General features: G+C 47.0%; 1 protein-coding gene across 2 annotated transcripts in view; it reads right to left on the bottom strand.

Annotated features, from left to right (window-relative positions):
• The window catches only part of LOC147124066 (cadherin-related family member 2-like), a 189510-nt gene that overhangs the window by 24281 nt on the left and 146879 nt on the right, over positions 1-18350 (bottom strand). For both annotated transcript variants that reach the window (XM_085980586.1, XM_085980646.1), the window contains exons 25-26: positions 14724-14804; positions 10564-10629 (exon numbers count right to left, since the gene is read on the bottom strand). In XM_085980586.1, coding sequence (XP_085836712.1) covers positions 10564-10629; positions 14724-14804 — 147 coding nt within the window. The remainder of the gene's footprint in view (positions 1-10563; positions 10630-14723; positions 14805-18350) is intronic.

The following is an 18350-nucleotide window of genomic DNA, read 5'->3' as shown; positions in this document are numbered from 1 at the left end:
TGTAGCTACACTCGCCAGATAAGTGTGTTAATTAACTGTACTAGTGTTTCAGATCAAGGAAGATGAGAGGCAAGACAGCTCAGATATCGTTGCTCGTGCATAAGGTGGGTTCAGCTCGGACCAAAGATACAAGTGAAACAAATAACCCTTCCACCTAAGGGAGTACGTCAAGTTGACACTCCAGAAGCAAAGTTCTGCAGCCCAGGGAAAGAAGGTGATTGACTTTCTTTCTTCGTACGGATAAAAAAAGACTTGCATTTATATAGCACCTTTCACGATCGCAGGACTTCCCAAAGCACTTCATGGCCAATTAAGTACTTTTTGAAGTGTAGTCACTGGTGTAATGTAGTAAATGCAGCAGCCAATATGCGCGCAGCCATAACCCACAGGCAGCAGTGAAATAATGACCAGATAATCTGCTTTAGTGATGTTGATTGAGGGATAAATATTGGCCAGGGAGCATTCCCCAGCTCTTCTTTGAATAGTGCCATGGGATCTTTTACATCCACCTGAGAGGGCAGACGGGACCTTGGTTTAATGCTTCATCTGACAGACGGCACCTCCGACAGTGCCACACTCCCTCAGTACTGCACTGAAGTGTTAGCCTAGATTATACGCTCAAGTCGCTGGAGTGGGACTTGAATCCACAACTTTTTGACTCAATGGCAAGAGTGCTACCACTGAGCCATGACTAGTAAGGTTGTATAAGCTTTGGACCCTTGCTAATCGTGCACACAGACACTGAGCTATTTGATAGACTGTCTACCTAATGCTGTTAACTTGTCAGTTATCTAGGGATTTAACCCAAAAATAACCTCACAAATTGCAACAAGCTCAGACTGTAATTGCTGCTATCACTAATACTTAGTGTCCATTAATGCTGATTTACAGTGATACAGCGAATTGCCTGTGTAAACTCTGTTACCCATTTATTAAGTAATTGCCCATTAATGAATTGTTATTAAAACTGCTAGATGTCTTTGACCAAGTCCATTGGGATCTATTGATTGCTCATACACTGGGGCCTGGGGTTTCCTACCCAGAAGTTGCACTCAAAAATGCACCCAATTCCAATGTCGCCGACGCCAAGTTACGCCCAATATTCCTTCCAATCTTATTAGAATATGCCAAAACTTAAATGGGTGTAAATCAGTGTAAATAATCTGGGCCCAGGAAAAGTGCCGAACTCACATATATTTCTTTAATTATGAAACCTAAATTTCAACTCATTCATTTGGATTAGGCACAGCATGTTTAACAGGCTTTTCATTTTTTATGTGACTTACGCATTAAAAGAAACAGAAAGTACAGAGCAGGTCTCAGTAAGGATAACATTTTTAAAGCGCTCAAAAAAAGGGCAATAAAAGACCAGAAGAATTACTTCCTATCTTGCTGCACCTGAAAACTTGGTCATAAAGTGAGGAGGCTCCCCGAACAAGTGCATTTGGAGGATACGCGCATTTGAGAGTTGGTTGTGGGGTGGGGGGTGGGGGTGGGGGGGGTGTGGCCAGTTTTGTGGAAGGAGAATTGTTTGGAAAGAGGGTCTGATGGACGACTGTAAAAGACTGAGGTGACACGGGCGCATTGTAATTATGCGCATAACTCACTTACACCCAAATTTTTCAGCCACGTAATTTGGTTTGCGATTTGGATATACCAGGTCTCAAAGTTTAACTTTAAGATGTGATCTTTTAGTCAATAAATAGCTGTTAGAGCACGATTCATTGTCTGGCTTTTCTTTGATGAATGGATTAATTCATTCACTCAGTAGCTTGTGGGTATCCTGATCAAGGGTTGGGAAGATAACTTCAAATTCAATCCAAGCATTAAATGTAAGGCAGTTCGGCGAGCGTCACCTAAGCGTCATTTGCTCCCATACCTACACTTAGGAGGTAAATTCAGCTGGTTTCTAGTGAGGAGTTAAGCAAGGGTGCTAAGGATTTGGCTGGTTCCTTGGCATAAATTTGTAGGAATACCAAAACCCAATGAGGGGAAAATTGGGTTGCTTTGCACAAAGCCCCTAGCACCCGGGCGCAGCGCCACTAACGCCTCGCGCCACATTCAGCGGGAGGCTAGCAGCAGCGGTAGACGGTAGCGCCCCGTGGTGCTGCACCTCCAGAGTTGACGTCATCGCCATGCGCAGCGCCCCGCTCGCGCCCCGGCCGCAATCTTCGGCTGCGCCCCCTGACCTATCGCCGGACGATATGTCTGACAGGGTCAGGGTGGTGTTTTTGCAGCCGCGGCGGCGGTAATTAAAGGGGCAGGTGTCGGGTGGCCATTTTTTTTTTCTGGCCACCTGCCAGTACCTGCCCCCTTCTCCTCTTATATTCAGGGTGCTGGCCGCGATCGCACAGCCCCGGCACTCCTCTTGAGCGGCAGGCTGTTTTCCTGGCACACCCTGCTCCCTGGTGGTCCAGCAGGGCCCTGGTGCGCACAGCGCTAGGCCCCTCCCCTTTAATCAGGGGAGGGAGGCCTGCGATACCACGGTACTACGTATCGACGCGCGCGTCGCTGTTGCATGTAGCACCGCGATATTCACTGGTGGCGCCCCAGGAAGGAGGGGGAGCGCTATCACTGAATTTACGGCGCAGGGGCGCTAACTTTTTTGGGATGGTAAAAGTAGCGCCCCAGCGAAGTTAGCGCCCCAAAGGGGGGCGCCACCGAATTTTTCCCCCAATGTTCTTGCAAGGTGGCAAAACTGAATTAATTCAATCTGATAATTGGTGGAGGGGACTCACAGCAGAGAAAATGATCATGCAAGCTGCCTGATTGTCATGGAAACCCAGCTGGCTCACTTCAGGGAATGGAACCGGCTGCCCCGATCCAGCTTGGCATCACTGGCAGAACACTTACTTTGATTCATTACAAAAAAAATACCTTTTGCAGAACCTCAGTTTACTTGTCGCTACCTTCCCAGCCCTAGTATATATTTTTTTAGGATCTCAGAAGCCAATAATGAAGCTGAAGTCTACATCAAATCAAATTGCTATTTGTGCTAGGTCATAGATGGAAGACGGCTCCTGATTTCATGCCAGATACTGAAGCAGGTATGACTTTATCACAGTCCAAATCTTTGTCAAAACATTGCTGACAGACACCTTGTAACCATATGGAAACAAATCTACTCATTTTTTAAAAATTGCACACAAAAAAGTATCAACCTAATGTTACAAACCGAACAGCGCTTGATCCAGCTTTGAAAATCTCTTGCTAACTGTACACTTCATTATGACAGATCTTTATTTTAACAGATTAACCAGTTTCACCACATGACTTTAATGAGTTTTAGCCCAGTCATAACAAATTGCAGAGCAATGATTTTTTTTGGCATTCACAGACTAGCACCATCACAGTTTCCAAGGAAGGCTCCAGTAAGTGCAGAACTGTAAAATGGAAAATAACAGGTTGCTCTAGAAACTTGTTTTGCAGGAGTGAAAGTGGAAGAGGTCAAACACAGGTAAGATGAAACCTCAATAAGTACTTTGCATCTGTGGAGAGAGAAACAAACAGAGTTAACGACAAAGGGTCATCGACCTGAAACGTTAACTCTGTTTCTCGCTCCACAGGTGCTGCCTGACCTGCTGAGTATTTCCAGCATTTTCTGTTTTTATTTCAAATTTCCAGCATCCACAACAGTATTTTGCTTTTGTTTTTTAGTGAGGAAATTTGGATGGTGGGATGCCCCCATCGGTGGCCTGCCAGTGGTGGGCATTGTCTGCCAATTTGCCCTGCAAGAAGGTAGAGTAAATGAGGGTAAGTCTAGCAGTTGAGTGTGTCCCAAGTGGCATGAGAGAGGTGAAGTAAGAGAGATGGTGGTCTAGGCTGTGAAAGTGGATAAAGGGTTTTTGGGTTGTGCATGCAAATATTTGGTATCAGAGAAGCTATGTAGCCATAGTACAGGATTCAGAGTTAGAACAGCCCTTAATCAGAGTGCCTAGTGAAGGGATACCTGTGGAATTGATGCTTTTAAAGGAAGAAGAGAGAGATTGCCCGCTGTGCTGCCTTGCCAGCCCTGGTAACGGTATGGAACCTTTCCAGGCACTGGTCTGCAGCCCTAGGGGTGAGGAACTTGACACTCAGTGCCAAGTTACATTTCTGGTTGGCATGGTAGCACCCATACCCACCATACCTATACCCTCCTGGTTTTAGTCTCCTCCAGGAGGGCTTGGCGGTCTGATTCAGTGAAGTTCTGTGCTCTTCTCTGGCTTGGCGCCATGCTCTGCTGCCCTCTGGGTTCAGGTCGTGTCTACAAAGTCATAATTCTGTACAAGTATTATAAAAAAATATTGCTGAAACATGCAGTGACGTTAGTAGAGTGAGGTGAAAGAGCCAAGCACTGTTACCCTCTTACTTGTTTGTCCCCCAGTTTAGTGTGTGGGCTGAACTGCACCTTTAAAGGCTGAATAGAAGTGGCCAGATAGTTCTGCTGCTCACACCTGTTTTACCCCAATACTTGCACCAATAGGAATGCACATGAGCATACCCAGGAAACACCCTGCAACTCCCTCTAGAGAACACCTCTTCTTAAAGGGGCAACAGTGGCATAACTCACTTTGAGGAAATTCTAGGCCATTGTTTTTACAACTTTCTTCACCCAGAGAGTGGTGAACCTGTGGAATTCTCTACCACAGAAGGCAGTGGAGGCCAATTCATTAAATATACTCAAGGAGTTAGATATATTTCTTAAGGCTAAAGGGATCAAGGGATATGGGGAGAAAGCAGGGACAGGGTACTGAATTTGGATGATCAGCCATGATTTAATTAAATGGCGGAGCAGGCTCGAGGGGCCGAATGGCCTACTCCTGCTCCTATCTTCTATGTTTCTATGTTTCTAAGTGGCTTGCTCAGCCACTTCAGAGGGCATTAAGATCACCCATGCAATAGGGCTGGAGTCATGTGTAGGTCAGTCTGGGTAGGGGTGGTAGATTCACTCCCCTGAAGGACATTGGTGAACCAACTGGGGTTTTATAACAAAACAGCAGCTTTTGCGGTCATTTTTCTGGTGCCAGCCCACAGATTCTGATGTATGGAATTTAATCTCAGAACTTTCTATGATAAGATTTAATAATCCAGAACAATCATTGCTGCACTACCATGCTCAAGTCAACTTGTTTTGCAGATGACATTACGAGGGCACTGCAATGACTGAAAACGGGGTTTACGTTGAACATCCACTGAAGTTACAATGGTGGAATGGAAGAAGCCCCAAGGAAATTCTTCCCCATTATCTCCCCAGCTCCACCTTCACAAACACAGCCCAAAATACTCGGCCAACTCAACCCCATCATCAACCTGCTAAACACCCTAGGAGTTTTTCCAAGTCCATATCCTTTGCTATTTTTAATTAATTTTGCTTTGGACTTCAAGGTCACAGTAGGAGCCAGTACCATAGTTCTATTTCAAAGCAACCAGAGCCCACTGAACAGCGCCAACACTGGGCCGAATCTTCCACTCCCTCACCTCTATTTCTATTACTATGCAAAATCTTGGGAATAGGAATTCCTCTGGTCACTGTGTGTAGCAAAATCATAAACATGTCAGTGAAGTTTTCCTCTCAACATTCTTCGAGAGAAATTGTAAACCCATTCTTTTAGAGTGTCTACAGTTTCACTTAAAATTGGCAACAGAGGAAGCTGCATAATTACATTTATAATATTGAAACACATAAGTGACTAGAAGAATTCTTAGGGGGAAATATTCAGTCGTGCCCCATTTTGGGCGCTAACTTTGCCGGGGCGCCCTGAAATAGTTAGCACCCCTGTGCCTTAAATTGAGTGGGAGCACCCCAAGCAGGAGGCGGGGCGCTACTGGAAGCTTTCCCCCTCCTTCCTGGGGTGCAACCATTCAATATCGCGGCGCTACGCGCAACAGCGCCACACGCATCAGCACATAGCGCCGCAGTATTACAAGCCTCCCATCCTTGATTAAAGGGGAGGGGCCTAGCACAGTGTGCACCGGGGCCCTGCTGGACCACCGGGGAGTGGGGTGCCGGCACTCCGCATGAAGAAGTGGAAGGGGGCAGGTGCTGGCAGGCGACCCAAAAAAAAGGCCGTCCGGCACCTGCCCTTTAATTTGTGCCGCCCCGACCGCAAACACGGCACCCTGACCCTGTCGGACATATCGTCCGACAGTAGGTCAGGGGGCGCGACCGAAGTTTGTGGCCGGGGCGCGAGCGGGGCGCCGCGCATGGCGGATTATGTCATCGCCGGAGGTGCAGTGCCGTGGGGCGCTACCGGCTACTGCCGCCGCTAACCTCCCGCTGAATTTTGCGGGAGGCGTTAGCGGCGCCGCACCCAGGCGCTAGGGGCTTTGCGCCCCCTGGGGACGCTAACGGGAGACACAAAGCAACCCAATTTTTCCCCCTTAGTCTCCTCATGTAATTACTAGTAACATTGATGAGCATTTAACCTACAGGCCCATTCTCTAACATTAGTCCAATACAAAGAACTTACCATGTCCAATTTCCAAAGTTCAGCTGTTCGTAGTTTATCTTGAGCACAATTTCTCATCTCCTCTCAGCCCCAACAGTTTCCTTTGCAAACCTTACTCTACCAATGGGTTCTCCAGAAGTTCTCTTCAAACACATGATATTCTCACCACCTACAATGTCCTTTAACTGTTTTTTTCCCCCTTCCCCCGCAGCTTCACTTGACCAGGCTTTCTCATCAAATAATAGCTTTCCAACTAAGGCCTACCTATCATAGAATTATAGGCTTCAAAACAGAATCAAGATCAAAGCTGCCTAATCCTGCTTTTTGTTACAATTTGATGTTGATTACTGCTTTTTCTCAGAAGAACATAATCATATGTCTACACCTGAACTGTGAGGGAGCCGATGTCCTCGGGGTAATATTTTCTAGGGCGGTTCGGGAGGATTTAAACTAATTTGGCAGGGGGATGGGAACCTAGGTAGTGGAAAAGAGGGAAGTCATATGAAGTCAGAAATAGATGGTAGAAAGGTGAGAAGCAATACGCAAAGGAGAGAAACACAAAGGGCCAAACTAATTCATAATGAGAGTGTGAAAAAAGCAAGCCTGAAGGCTTTGTATCTTAATGCTAGAAGCATTAGGAACAAGGTGGATGAATTAGTTGTGGAAATAGAGGTAAACAAGTATGATTTGATTGGGATTACAGAAACGTGGCTGCAGGGTGGGCAAGGCTGGGAACTTAACATCCAGGGATATACAATATTTAGGAAGGATCGGCAAAAAGGTAGGGGAGGTGGGGTAGCATTGCTGGTAAAGGAGGGGATTAATGCAATGGAAAGGAAGGATATTAACTCGGATGAAACGGAATCTGTATGGGTAGAAATGAGAAATAGCAAGGGGAGGAAAACGTTAGTGGGTGTGATATATAGGCCTCCAAATAGTAATATGGAGGTGAGGGAAGGCATAAAAAGGGAAATTAGAGAAGCGTGCGATAAGAGCACAGCTGTCATCATGGGTGACTTTAATTTACATATTGATTGGACTACCCAAATTAGTAAAAATTCTGAGGAGGAGGAATTCCTGGAATGTTTTCGGGACGGTTATCTGGACCAATATGTCGAGGAGCCGACTCGAGATCAGGCCATTTTAGACTGGGTATTGTGCAATGAGAAGGGACTTATCAGCAATCTTCTTGTACGAGGCCCCTTGGGTCAGAGCGATCATAATATGATCGAGCTCTCAGTCGAGATGGAGAGTGAGGAAATTGAATCAGAGACTAAGGTCCAGAACTTAAATAAAGGGAATTACGAGGGTATGAGACGGGAATTGGGTAAGATTGATTGGGTGGTGTTTCTGGGGGGATTGACAGTGGATAGACAATGGCAAGCATTCAAAGATAGAATGGAAGAATTCCAGAACATGTTTATACCGGTTTGGCATAAAAATAAACCTAAAAAGGTGACTCAACCGTGGATAACGAGGGAAATTAGGGACAGCATAAAATCAAAAAAAAGGGCATATCAACTGGCAAAAAAAAGCACCAGACCGGAAGATTGGGGGCAGTACAGGATACAGCAAAAGAGGACAAAGGGATTAATCAGGAAGGGGAAAATAGAATACGAAAGTAAACTTGCAGCAAACATAAAGACAGACTGCAAAAGCTTTTATCGGTATATCAGGAGGAAAAGACTGGTAAAATCCCAAGTCGGTCCCTTGCAGTCCGATTCGGGAGAATATATAATGGAGAATAAGGAAATGGCTGACCAATTAAACTCATACTTTGGTTCTGTATTCACAAAGGAGGACACAAATAACCTCCCAGGAATATCGGCAAACATAGGGACTAATGAGAGGGAGGAGCTGACAGAAATTAGTTTCTCTAGGGATATGGTGTTGGGTAGGTTGAGGGGACTGAGGGCCGACAATTCCCCGGGGCCTGATAAACTACATCCTAGGGTACTTAAGGAGGTGACCCTGGAGATAGCAGATGCTCTAAGGATCATCTTCCGGAACTCCATTGACTCGGGAACAGTACCCGTGGATTGGAGGGTAGCTAATGTTACCCCAATATTTAAAAAGGGGGGTAGAGAGAAAGCAGGGAATTATAGACCAGTAAGCCTTACATCGGTTGTGGGCAAAATGCTAGAGTCCATTATTAAGGATAAAATAGCGGAGCACTTGACAAATGGGGAAAGGATCGGACAGAGTCAACATGGATTTACAAAGGGTAAATCGTGTTTGACTAATCTGCTGGAATTTTTTGAGGAAGTAACTGGTAAAATAGATGGGGGAGAGCCAGTGGATGTGGTGTACCTTGACTTCCAGAAAGCCTTCGATAAGGTTCCACACAAAAGATTATCATGCAAAATTAAGGCTCATGGGATTGGGGGCAAAGTATTAACGTGGATAGAGAACTGGCTGGCGGATAGAAAACAGAGAGTTGGAATAAACGGCTCGTTTTCGGAGTGGCAGGCAGTGACCAGCGGGGTGCCGCAAGGATCTGTCCTGGGACCCCAGCTGTTCACAATATATATATAAATGATCTGGATCAGGGAATTGGATGCAATATTTCCAAATTCGCTGACGACACTAAACTAGGAGGAGGGGTGGGCTCTGATGAGGATGTCAGGAGGCTACAGTGCGATTTGGACAGGTTGGGGGAATGGGCGGATACGTGGCAGATGCACTATAATGTGGATAAATGCGAGGTTATCCACTTTGGGGGTAAAAACAGGAGGGTAGATTATTATCTAAATGGCAATAGATTGGGAGATGGGGAAGTGCAGAGGGACCTGGGTGTTCTTGTGCACCAGTCACTGAAGGAGAGCATGCAGGTGCAACAGGCGATTAAGAAGGCAAATGGTATGTTGGCCTTCATATCAAGGGGGTTCGAGTATAGGAATAGGGATACCTTACTACAGCTGTACAAGGTGCTGGTGAGACCGCATCTGGAGTATTGTGTACAGTTTTGGTCGCCCCATCTGCGGAAGGATGTTCTTGCCATGGAAAGAGTGCAACGGCGATTCACCAGGCTGATACCTGGAATGGCGGGAATGACCTACGAAGAGAGATTAAATAGTTTGGGCTTGTACTCACTGGAGTTTAGAAGATTGAGAGGGGATCTCATCGAAACATATAAAATTATGGCAGGCCTGGACAGGCTGAATTCAGAGAGAATGTTTCCAATGGCCGGGGAGCACAGAACCAGGGGCCACAGTCTAAAAATAGCGGGCAAATCATTTAAAACAGAGATGAGGAAGAATTTCTTCACTCAAAGAGTGGTGAGCCTGTGGAATTCCCTGCCACAGAGGGCTGTGAAGGCTAATTCAATAAATATTTTCAAGAGAGAATTGGATATATTTCTGAAGGCTAAGGGGATTAAGGGTTACGGAGAAAAGGCGGGGACGGGGTACTGAACTGGTAAGATCAGCTATGATCTCAGACGAAGATCAGCCATGATCTCATTGAATGGCGGAGCAGGCTCGAAGGGCCGAATGGCCTACTCCTGTTCCTATCTCTATGTTTCTATGTTTCTATATCATTGGCATGACTAACAATGTAAAGATTCACACTAAGTAAAACCACGCTGTCCAACTATTGAACACGAGCTTTATTTGCTTGTCACCCCAAGTACAAGGCGTGCCAAATGCTGTCCTGGTATTACTTGATGGCACATGGTGATGAAACAAGTGCTTAACGTTTGGTCAATTAGTCCCTCGATTTCACCAAAAAGCTAAAGCTTGATTTCACAGAATCACAGAAACCCCACAGTGCAGATAGAGGCCATTTCGGCCCATCGAGCCTGCACCGACACATATCCCATCCGATCCCCGTAACCCCTACACCAACACATATCCCACCCTATCCCCATAACCCCACATATTTAATCCCCCTAACACTAAGGGTCAATTTATCATAGCCAATCAACCTAACCCGCACATCTTTGGACTTTTCTGCCCAGTTCAACTGATTTTATGACTCAGATTTAAGCACGTACCTAACCAGCCGTAATCCTAAAGGGAATTTATGAATCCCAAAACTCTTGCTGGCTAGTCTCCTTCAAAGAGCTCCATTGCATATGAAGTTCAGTTTAATTTCAAGAAAAGTAATTCTAAGTTTCAAATGTAAAACTTACCCTCTAACTACATCCGGATCTACTGCAGTGCCATTGCCATAGATGAAATACACATCCATAACCGTCCTTAAGAAAGAAAGACTTGCATTTATATCGTGCCTTTCACAACCACTGGACATCCCAAAGTGCTTTACAGCCAATGACGTACTCTTGAAGTGTAGTCATTGTATGAAATGCGGCAGCCAATTTACGCACAGCACAAACAGCAATGTGATCATGACCAGATAATCTGTTTTAATGTTTATTGAGCGATAACTATCGGCCTGAACACCGGGGATAACTCCCCTGCTCTTCTTCAGAATAGAGCCATGGGATCTTTTACATCCACCTGAGGGAGCAGACGGGGCCTCGGTTTAATGTCTCATCCAAAAGACGGCACCTCCGGCAGTGCAGCACTCCCTCAGCACTGCACTGGAGTATCAAAAAAAATGCCTAGATTATGTGCTCTGGAGTGGGACTTGAACCCACAGCCTTCTGACCCACAGGTAAGAATACTACCAACTGAGCCACAGCTGACACAATATTGGGGGAAAGAGGGAAGAACAGTACAAAAAGAGGTTACAAGTTATCAAACATGATAATAAAGACATGAGACACATGCATCCACACTGCCATGATACAGATCTTTTATTGCCGGTTTAATCAGAAACACATCTGTTTTTCATTTTAGTTCACAGAATAGATCTGGTCATGTCTCATTTTATACATAAAAAGCAGGAAGCATGCTTCAATTCATTGGAGTTTTTAACACAAAACAAGAGGCAGTTTTACAGCATGTTTGATTGTATCATAATGTGACTCATGGAAAGCTTCACTAATAAGAAAGTTACGTGGATTAAGTATCTCTCAATGGATCATTCTTTGCCTGAAACATCTGTCTTACTAATTAATGTGCACGGTAAAACTCCGGTGTGATTTGCACACAGAGACCCTGAAATTGCAAGCCGTGACCCAGACAGACCCGTATTTTGTCATAGATCTGATATAAAACAAACGTTCTATAATCTATGCACGTGACAGTGTAATTTTTCTACGCTCTGTTTTGTAGGAAAGATGAAATTGACTTTTATGTCCAATTCGGGTCGATCTTCCTCTCCTGGCACTGACAAGGGGCAACGAGCGCAGTGCACCAGAAGTGTGCTGCCCGTGGAGCATGACCACACAGCCTGAATTTCCTGTTCGGCATAACGTAAATACTACCAGCGTGTACCAGGCACACGGGGGAGGTGGTTATGGGCCACAGGCCAAAGGGAACAGGATGTCCAGCCTGCCCTGGGATCCTAAAGCAGGTGTGGGCGGAATAGCTGTGAGTAGTAGAAATGTGAAAGTGTTTTGAAAATTGTGAAGGTTGGTAATGGGAGTATTGATTTGAAGTACAGGTATTTGAAAATAATCCATGCTATGAAAACAGAATCCCAGCATACAGGCCCGTGCAGCTAAGGCGCAGTGGACTGGAGGTCCCGTGCAGGCCGCTCACCGGCTTTTCAATGTAAATAACCCCGCATACGCGAAAATTGAATGGGCCGTGTAGCCAGTTAAAGGGCCCGTGCAACAACAAAAAAATTACAGAGAACATTGCTTGACTCACATTAGAATAAAAGAAACGAGGGACTCTATATTTCACTGAGTAATGAGATTAATAGCAATCCATCGATATGATGACTGGAAATGTTTTTCTGATCAGTGCATTGCTGCACCTGAGAGTCATTTTCTTCTTTGCTTATCAGAGGTGGAATCCAAAAAAAAAAGACAAGAAGCTAAACTGTGCTTGTGCCTCTTTCTCTTGTTTATTTTACTGTACCTTCCCCTGTCACCATGTCCGTGGTGCTGTATCAGGCTGGGCACCCCACACAGAAGTCTGGGTGCCTCTGGAAGGATGCTAGTAAGAGGGCCGTAACATGGTGCCAAGCAGTAGGTGGGGCAACAGTGGAACGAAGAATGATGGAGGGTGAAAAGGAGGAGTGTGCCGGTTAGGCTAGGGTGGCTGACCCGCCAGGATTGCCCTGGAGTCTCACAGAATCACAGAAACCCCACAGTGCAGGTAGAGGTCATTTCGGCCCATCGAGCCTGCACCGACACATATCCCACCTGATCCCCGTAACCCCTACACCAACACATATCCCACCCTATCCCCGTAACCCCACGTATTTAATCCCCCTAACACTAAGGGTCAATTTATCATAGCCAATCAACCTAACCCGCACATCTTTGGACTGTGGGAGGAAACCGGAGCACCCGGAGTAAACCCACGCAAACACGGGGAGAATGTGCAAACTCCACACAGACAGTCGCCCGAGGCCGGATTTGAACCCGGGTCCCTGGCGCTGTGAGGCAACATTGCTAACCACTATGCCACCGTCTCCAGGAATTAAAGATTAATCTCCAGGACAATGCTGCCAGCAAACCCAGGGGGGAAATTATAGGGGCCATTAAAATTTTCTTTGAACACTTTTAGTAGTCACAAAAATATCAGACATGGGAAAAATGGCTGTTTGACTGACAGTCACGAATCATCCATTAGGTAAAGAAGTGTCCATTCGCTTTCCAATCGGTGTGGGATGGCGGCGCACCGCAAGTATGAGTGTGTTGGGTGACCAAGGGCAGGAGAGTGGGGGTGGGGTGGTTGGAGGCCAGAGGTCATGTGATGACGCCTCCGGGAATATGCCCAACCAGAGTTGGCAACCCCAGGTTAAAGTGAAAGGCTTCTCTTTTTATTCGAGGTGGCGTGGAGCCGGCGTACGGTCAGAGGGAGAGGGTAGTTCCTACTCCATGACGGGGAAACCATTGCTAGTGGCTCAGGAGAGGTCCAGGTGAATGATTGCAGCAGCTGGCAAGGAGGAGGCTGCGGTGGTTTCCCTTGGCCACCTTTAAATAAGCCATATCATCTACAAGATGCACTGCAGCAACTCGCCAAGGCTTCTTCGACAGCACCTCCCAAACCCGCGACCTCTACCACCTAGAAGGACAAGGGCAACAGGCGCATGGGAACACCACCACCTCCAAGTTCCCCTCCAAGTCGCACACCATCCTGACTTGGAAATATCTCGCTGTTCTTTCATCGTCGCTGGGTCAAAATCCTGGAACTCCCTCCTTAACAGCACTGTGGGGGTACCTTCACCATACAGACTGCAGCGGTTCAAGGCGGCGGCTCACCACCACCTTCTCAAGGGCAACTAGGGATGGGCAATAAATGCTGGCCTTGCCAGCGACGCCCACATCCCATGAACACATTTTTAAAAATACCGTAAAAGGGCGGGGATGGCTAACACAGTACTGAGCAGGGCCTTAGTTTAAATACTAGCAGCATTTTGCAACAAGTACAGCAACAGCAAGGCCACTTTTTTAATTGAAAAAGCTAAAAATAAAGACATTTCTTGACAATACCAGCCTCTTGCTCGAGACAGATAGCACCAAAAACGGCAGCCCTGGAATCAGCCGTGCCAGTTTTTAACTGGGTGCGGTTTGCCCCTGATCTGTACCTCGTGCTATTCAGAGAAACCTCTGTGCAAAGACCTCTGACGTTCATTTACATGTAGCTTACATTGCTGTGCCCTCTTGAGGTTGACACCAGAAAAGCCGTAGAAGAAATTTGCATGCAGTACTTTCAGGAGGAAAATGGGAGCAAAGGGTTACTTTGACGGTGCATTGCTACCATTTTTCAGGAGCTATCTGGGAGCCAGACAAAGGAATGTCAGCCCTATTATTATACTGATGATCTCTATTTTTATAGGTTCACCAATTCTGTGTAATTCATCTTGACATGACATTATTGTAACATTTGACAGTATACTGGTCCTGTTTCATATATAGGCTGTCAAACACAATAAATATTTAAATAGTGCACATTTTGAATTAATTCAAAAGCTGTGTACTAGAAAGCCATTCACTTTGATGGATGTTCTGCAGAAACAGGGCAGGAGCAGCCCCAAGGAAATTCCTGGCGCCAAAGTCTAAAGTTCTGGTAAACTGCGAGCACGTAACTTACTCATGCCAATATTTTTAAGGGACGGGCATTTCCCAAATTCACCTAATCCAGACTGGATTTGAATTTTTATTAAAAGTATCCCAATTCAAATTGATGCAGACTTTTCGTCCTGCACAGGAAGAAAGCAACAACATTCTTGACGTATTTTAGAAACTTTTCTTTATAATCTACCTACCTTTTTAAGTGAGTGTTCTTGCTGGCTGGTGAAATTTTTGATACAATCACATTGGCTCCTGGCACAGTTTCTTCTAAAATGCTGCAATGGAACAAACATTGTTCAGATCTATGGGGGAAACACTAATGTTGTACTATAATGGGTTATATTTTTGTGACTTTATAATGAGAAACGCCATGTAGTCTGTAACAACAAAGAAATGATTAAACGGACATGTAGAAGATTAAATTACAGAACAATCAAAGGAGTTACAATACACATTTCAATTAAATACAATTACTTGTAGAAACACAGGTATAAATCACTTACAAACACTATGTGAGAAAGAATATGTATTTATATAGTGCCTGTCCCATCCATGGGATGTCTCAAAGTGTTTCACAGTCAAGGAGTCACTGTCACTGTCTAGGCAAACACAACAGCCAATTTGCACACAGCAAAGTCCTACAAACAGCAATGAAATAAATGCCCAGTTAATCTGTTTAGTTGGTGTTGGTTGAAGGATGATTGTTGGATGGTATATCAGGAGAGCTCCATGCTCTTCTTTAAAAAAAACTGAATAGGCAGACAGGGCCACCATTCAACATCTCATCTGAAAGATGATACTTCCAAAAAAGCCGCACTTCCTTAGTACTGCACGGAAGTGTCAGTCTGGAGCATCGGCTCAAATCCAGGATGAGACTTGAACCAACAACTTTCAGCCTTAGAGTCAAGAGTGCCCACCCTTACTTTACCCCAGAACTCCAGAAATCTTTATTCATGCTTTAATCACTGTGATGAAATATTCCATTCATCACTGCCTGTGACTGTGGTCGGTTTCAGTTTCATTTCCCTTCCCCCAGTTCCGTTTCCTCACCATTGTATATTGGAATGTGTTGTGTGTAGGGCTCCGCCCATACCTGGCCCCTATGTAAGCAAGCTCAGTCTGGCCTCATATCCAGTACTGCAGCCTTCCGGATGGAAGATACCTCTCTCCACTACGTGTTACCTTCTAAGTTAATAAAAGCCTTGTTTTCTTTCGCTAACATCGAGTCTCGGAATTATTGAGGCACATCAATTTTATTAACTTATTTTTCAACACAATGGATCAACTCCTGAAACCCGAACGTTTGGATTTGGATCAGCATGCTCCGGACGCATCAGCACGCTTCGGACACTGGTTTATGTGTATGGAATTCTTCCTGGACAATTCCGCAGCCGTCAAAGACGCTACGGACGCTGCGAGTATGAAACTCGGAATTCTGCGGAATTGGGTAAGCCACCGGGTTTACCCCCTCATCCAAGACGCCGACACGTACCTGGCCGCCTGCGACATCTTAAAGGCGCATTACCAGCAGCCTACGAATGAGGTGTATGCTAGGCATCTGCTCGCTACTCGCGCACAGCGACCTGGGGAATCGGTGGAGGAGTTCCTAGGCACCCTGAAAATGCTTGGCAAAGACTGCAAGTGCCGAGATGTAAAAGCCGCAGTGTACACTGACGAGCTTGTTCGCGATGCCTTTATCACAGGCCTCAGCTCCACTTACATCCGGCAAAGACTGCTGGAAAAAACGGGATTGGACCTGAAACAGGCTGCGGACACCGCACGATCCCTGGATGTGGCCCAGAGAAACTCGGACGCCTACTCTTCAGCCCGCGCCGTCCACGCCGCCACGTGTGCACCAAGGGCGCCGCCATCTTGGAAGGCATCTTCCCCGCCCGGCAGTCCGACACCGTCGGGGCCCCGCTCTCCCCCCAGAAGCCCTACGACAGCCGCGACGCGTCGGGGACCCAACTGCTACTTCTGCGGGCAGCCAAAGCACACCAGAAACCTGTGCCCGGCGAAAGGCACCACCTGCTTTAAGCGCGGTAAGAAGGGGCACTTCGGGAAGGTGTGCAGAGGGAACCCCGCCGGAAAACCAACCGCCGGAAAACCCGCCACCGCCGCGTGCGCGGCCATCTTGGACGCCATCTTGCCCGACCTCGTGGGGTCCGCCATCTTATGAGCAGACAGCGTGGACGCCATCTTGTCTCGATCAGGGCCCTACAGTGGCATCGGTCACAGTGGACCAGACCAGGCCGCACCCGCTATCAAAATCAATGGTGGACATCGAGGTAAACGGGTGCAGGGTTAAATGTTTAATTGACAGTGGAAGCACGGAGAGTTTTATCCACCCTGAACTGGCACAACAACTCTCCCTAAAGGTGGTCCCTACTCAGGGTACCATCTCTATGGCTGATAAAACCCAGACATCGACCATTCTGGGTTACTGCACGGTACAATTGTCCGTTAACGGAACTGTATATGATAATTTTAAAGTATTAATCATGAAGAATCTATGTGCGAGCGTGATCTTGGGCCTGGATTTCCAGTGCAACCACCAAAGCATCACGCTCAAGTACGGTGGGTCCCAGCCGCCCCTCACAGTGTGCGGTCTGGCTACCCTGAAGGTAAAGCCGCCTTCGCTATTCGCGAACCTTACCCCTAACTGCCGGCCAATAGCGACCAAAAGCAGGAGGTACAGCTGGGAGGACAGGCGGTTTATCGCGACCGAGGTAGACAGGCTCCTGAAAGAGCGCATTATTGAACGCAGCAACAGCCCGTGGCGCGCCCAAGTGGTAGTGGTAAGGGGTAGCGAGAAGAAACGGATGGTGATCGACTATAGCCAAACGATCAACAGGTACACCCAACTAGACGCCTACCCGCTACCCCGCATATCAGAAATGGTGAACCAAATCGCCCAATACCGGGTGTTCTCCACCATTGACCTTAAGTCAGCATACCACCAGCTCCCTATCAGACCAGAGGACCGCCCGTACACCGCCTTCGAGGCGAACGGACGCCTCTACCAATTCCTCAGAGTCCCCTTTGGGGTGACGAATGGGGTCTCGGTCTTCCAGAGGGAGATGGACTGCATGGTCGATGACCACCACTTGCAGGCAACCTTCCCCTACCTCGACAACGTCACCATCTGCGGTCACAACCAGCAGGATCACGACTCGAACCTCGAGAGGTTCCTGGAAACCGCACAAAAACTCAACCTCACCTACAACGAGGACAAGTGCGTTTTCAACACCATGCGCCTCTGCATACTAGGCAGCGTGGTGGAGAATGGGGAAATCGGACCAGACCCCGACCGATTGCGCCCCCTACGGGAGCTGCCCCTGCCCAACACTCCCAAAGCCCTGAAAAGGTGCCTGGGGTTATTTTCTTATTATTCCCAATGGGTCCCCAACTACTCCGACAAAGCCCGCCCCCTCTTGAAAGCATCCTCTTTTCCGCTCTCTGCTGAGGCCCACGCCGCCTTCAAAAGCATTAAGCAGGATATTGAGCGGGCCACGCTACAGGCAGTGGACGAGAACACTCCATTTCAAGTGGAAAGTGATGCGTCTGACTTCGCCTTGGCGGCCACCCTCAACCAGGCGGGGCGGCCCGTAGCTTTCTTCTCGAGGACCCTCCAAGGGCCCGAGATCAGACACTCCTCCGTGGAAAAGGAGGCCCAAGCCATCGTGGAGGCAGTGCGCCACTGGTGCCACTACCTAGCCGGCAAACGCTTCACCCTACTTACCGACCAGCGGTCGGTAGCGTTTATGTTCAATAATAAACAGAGGGGGAAGATTAAAAATGATAAGATTCTTAGGTGGCGG

Source organism: Somniosus microcephalus, chromosome 1 (genome assembly GCF_052327205.1).
Source record: "Somniosus microcephalus isolate GS21.2 chromosome 1, FLI_Smic_1.0, whole genome shotgun sequence".
Classification (NCBI taxonomy): Eukaryota; Metazoa; Chordata; class Chondrichthyes; order Squaliformes; family Somniosidae; genus Somniosus; species Somniosus microcephalus.
This window is presented reverse-complemented; position numbering and strand designations above follow the sequence as displayed.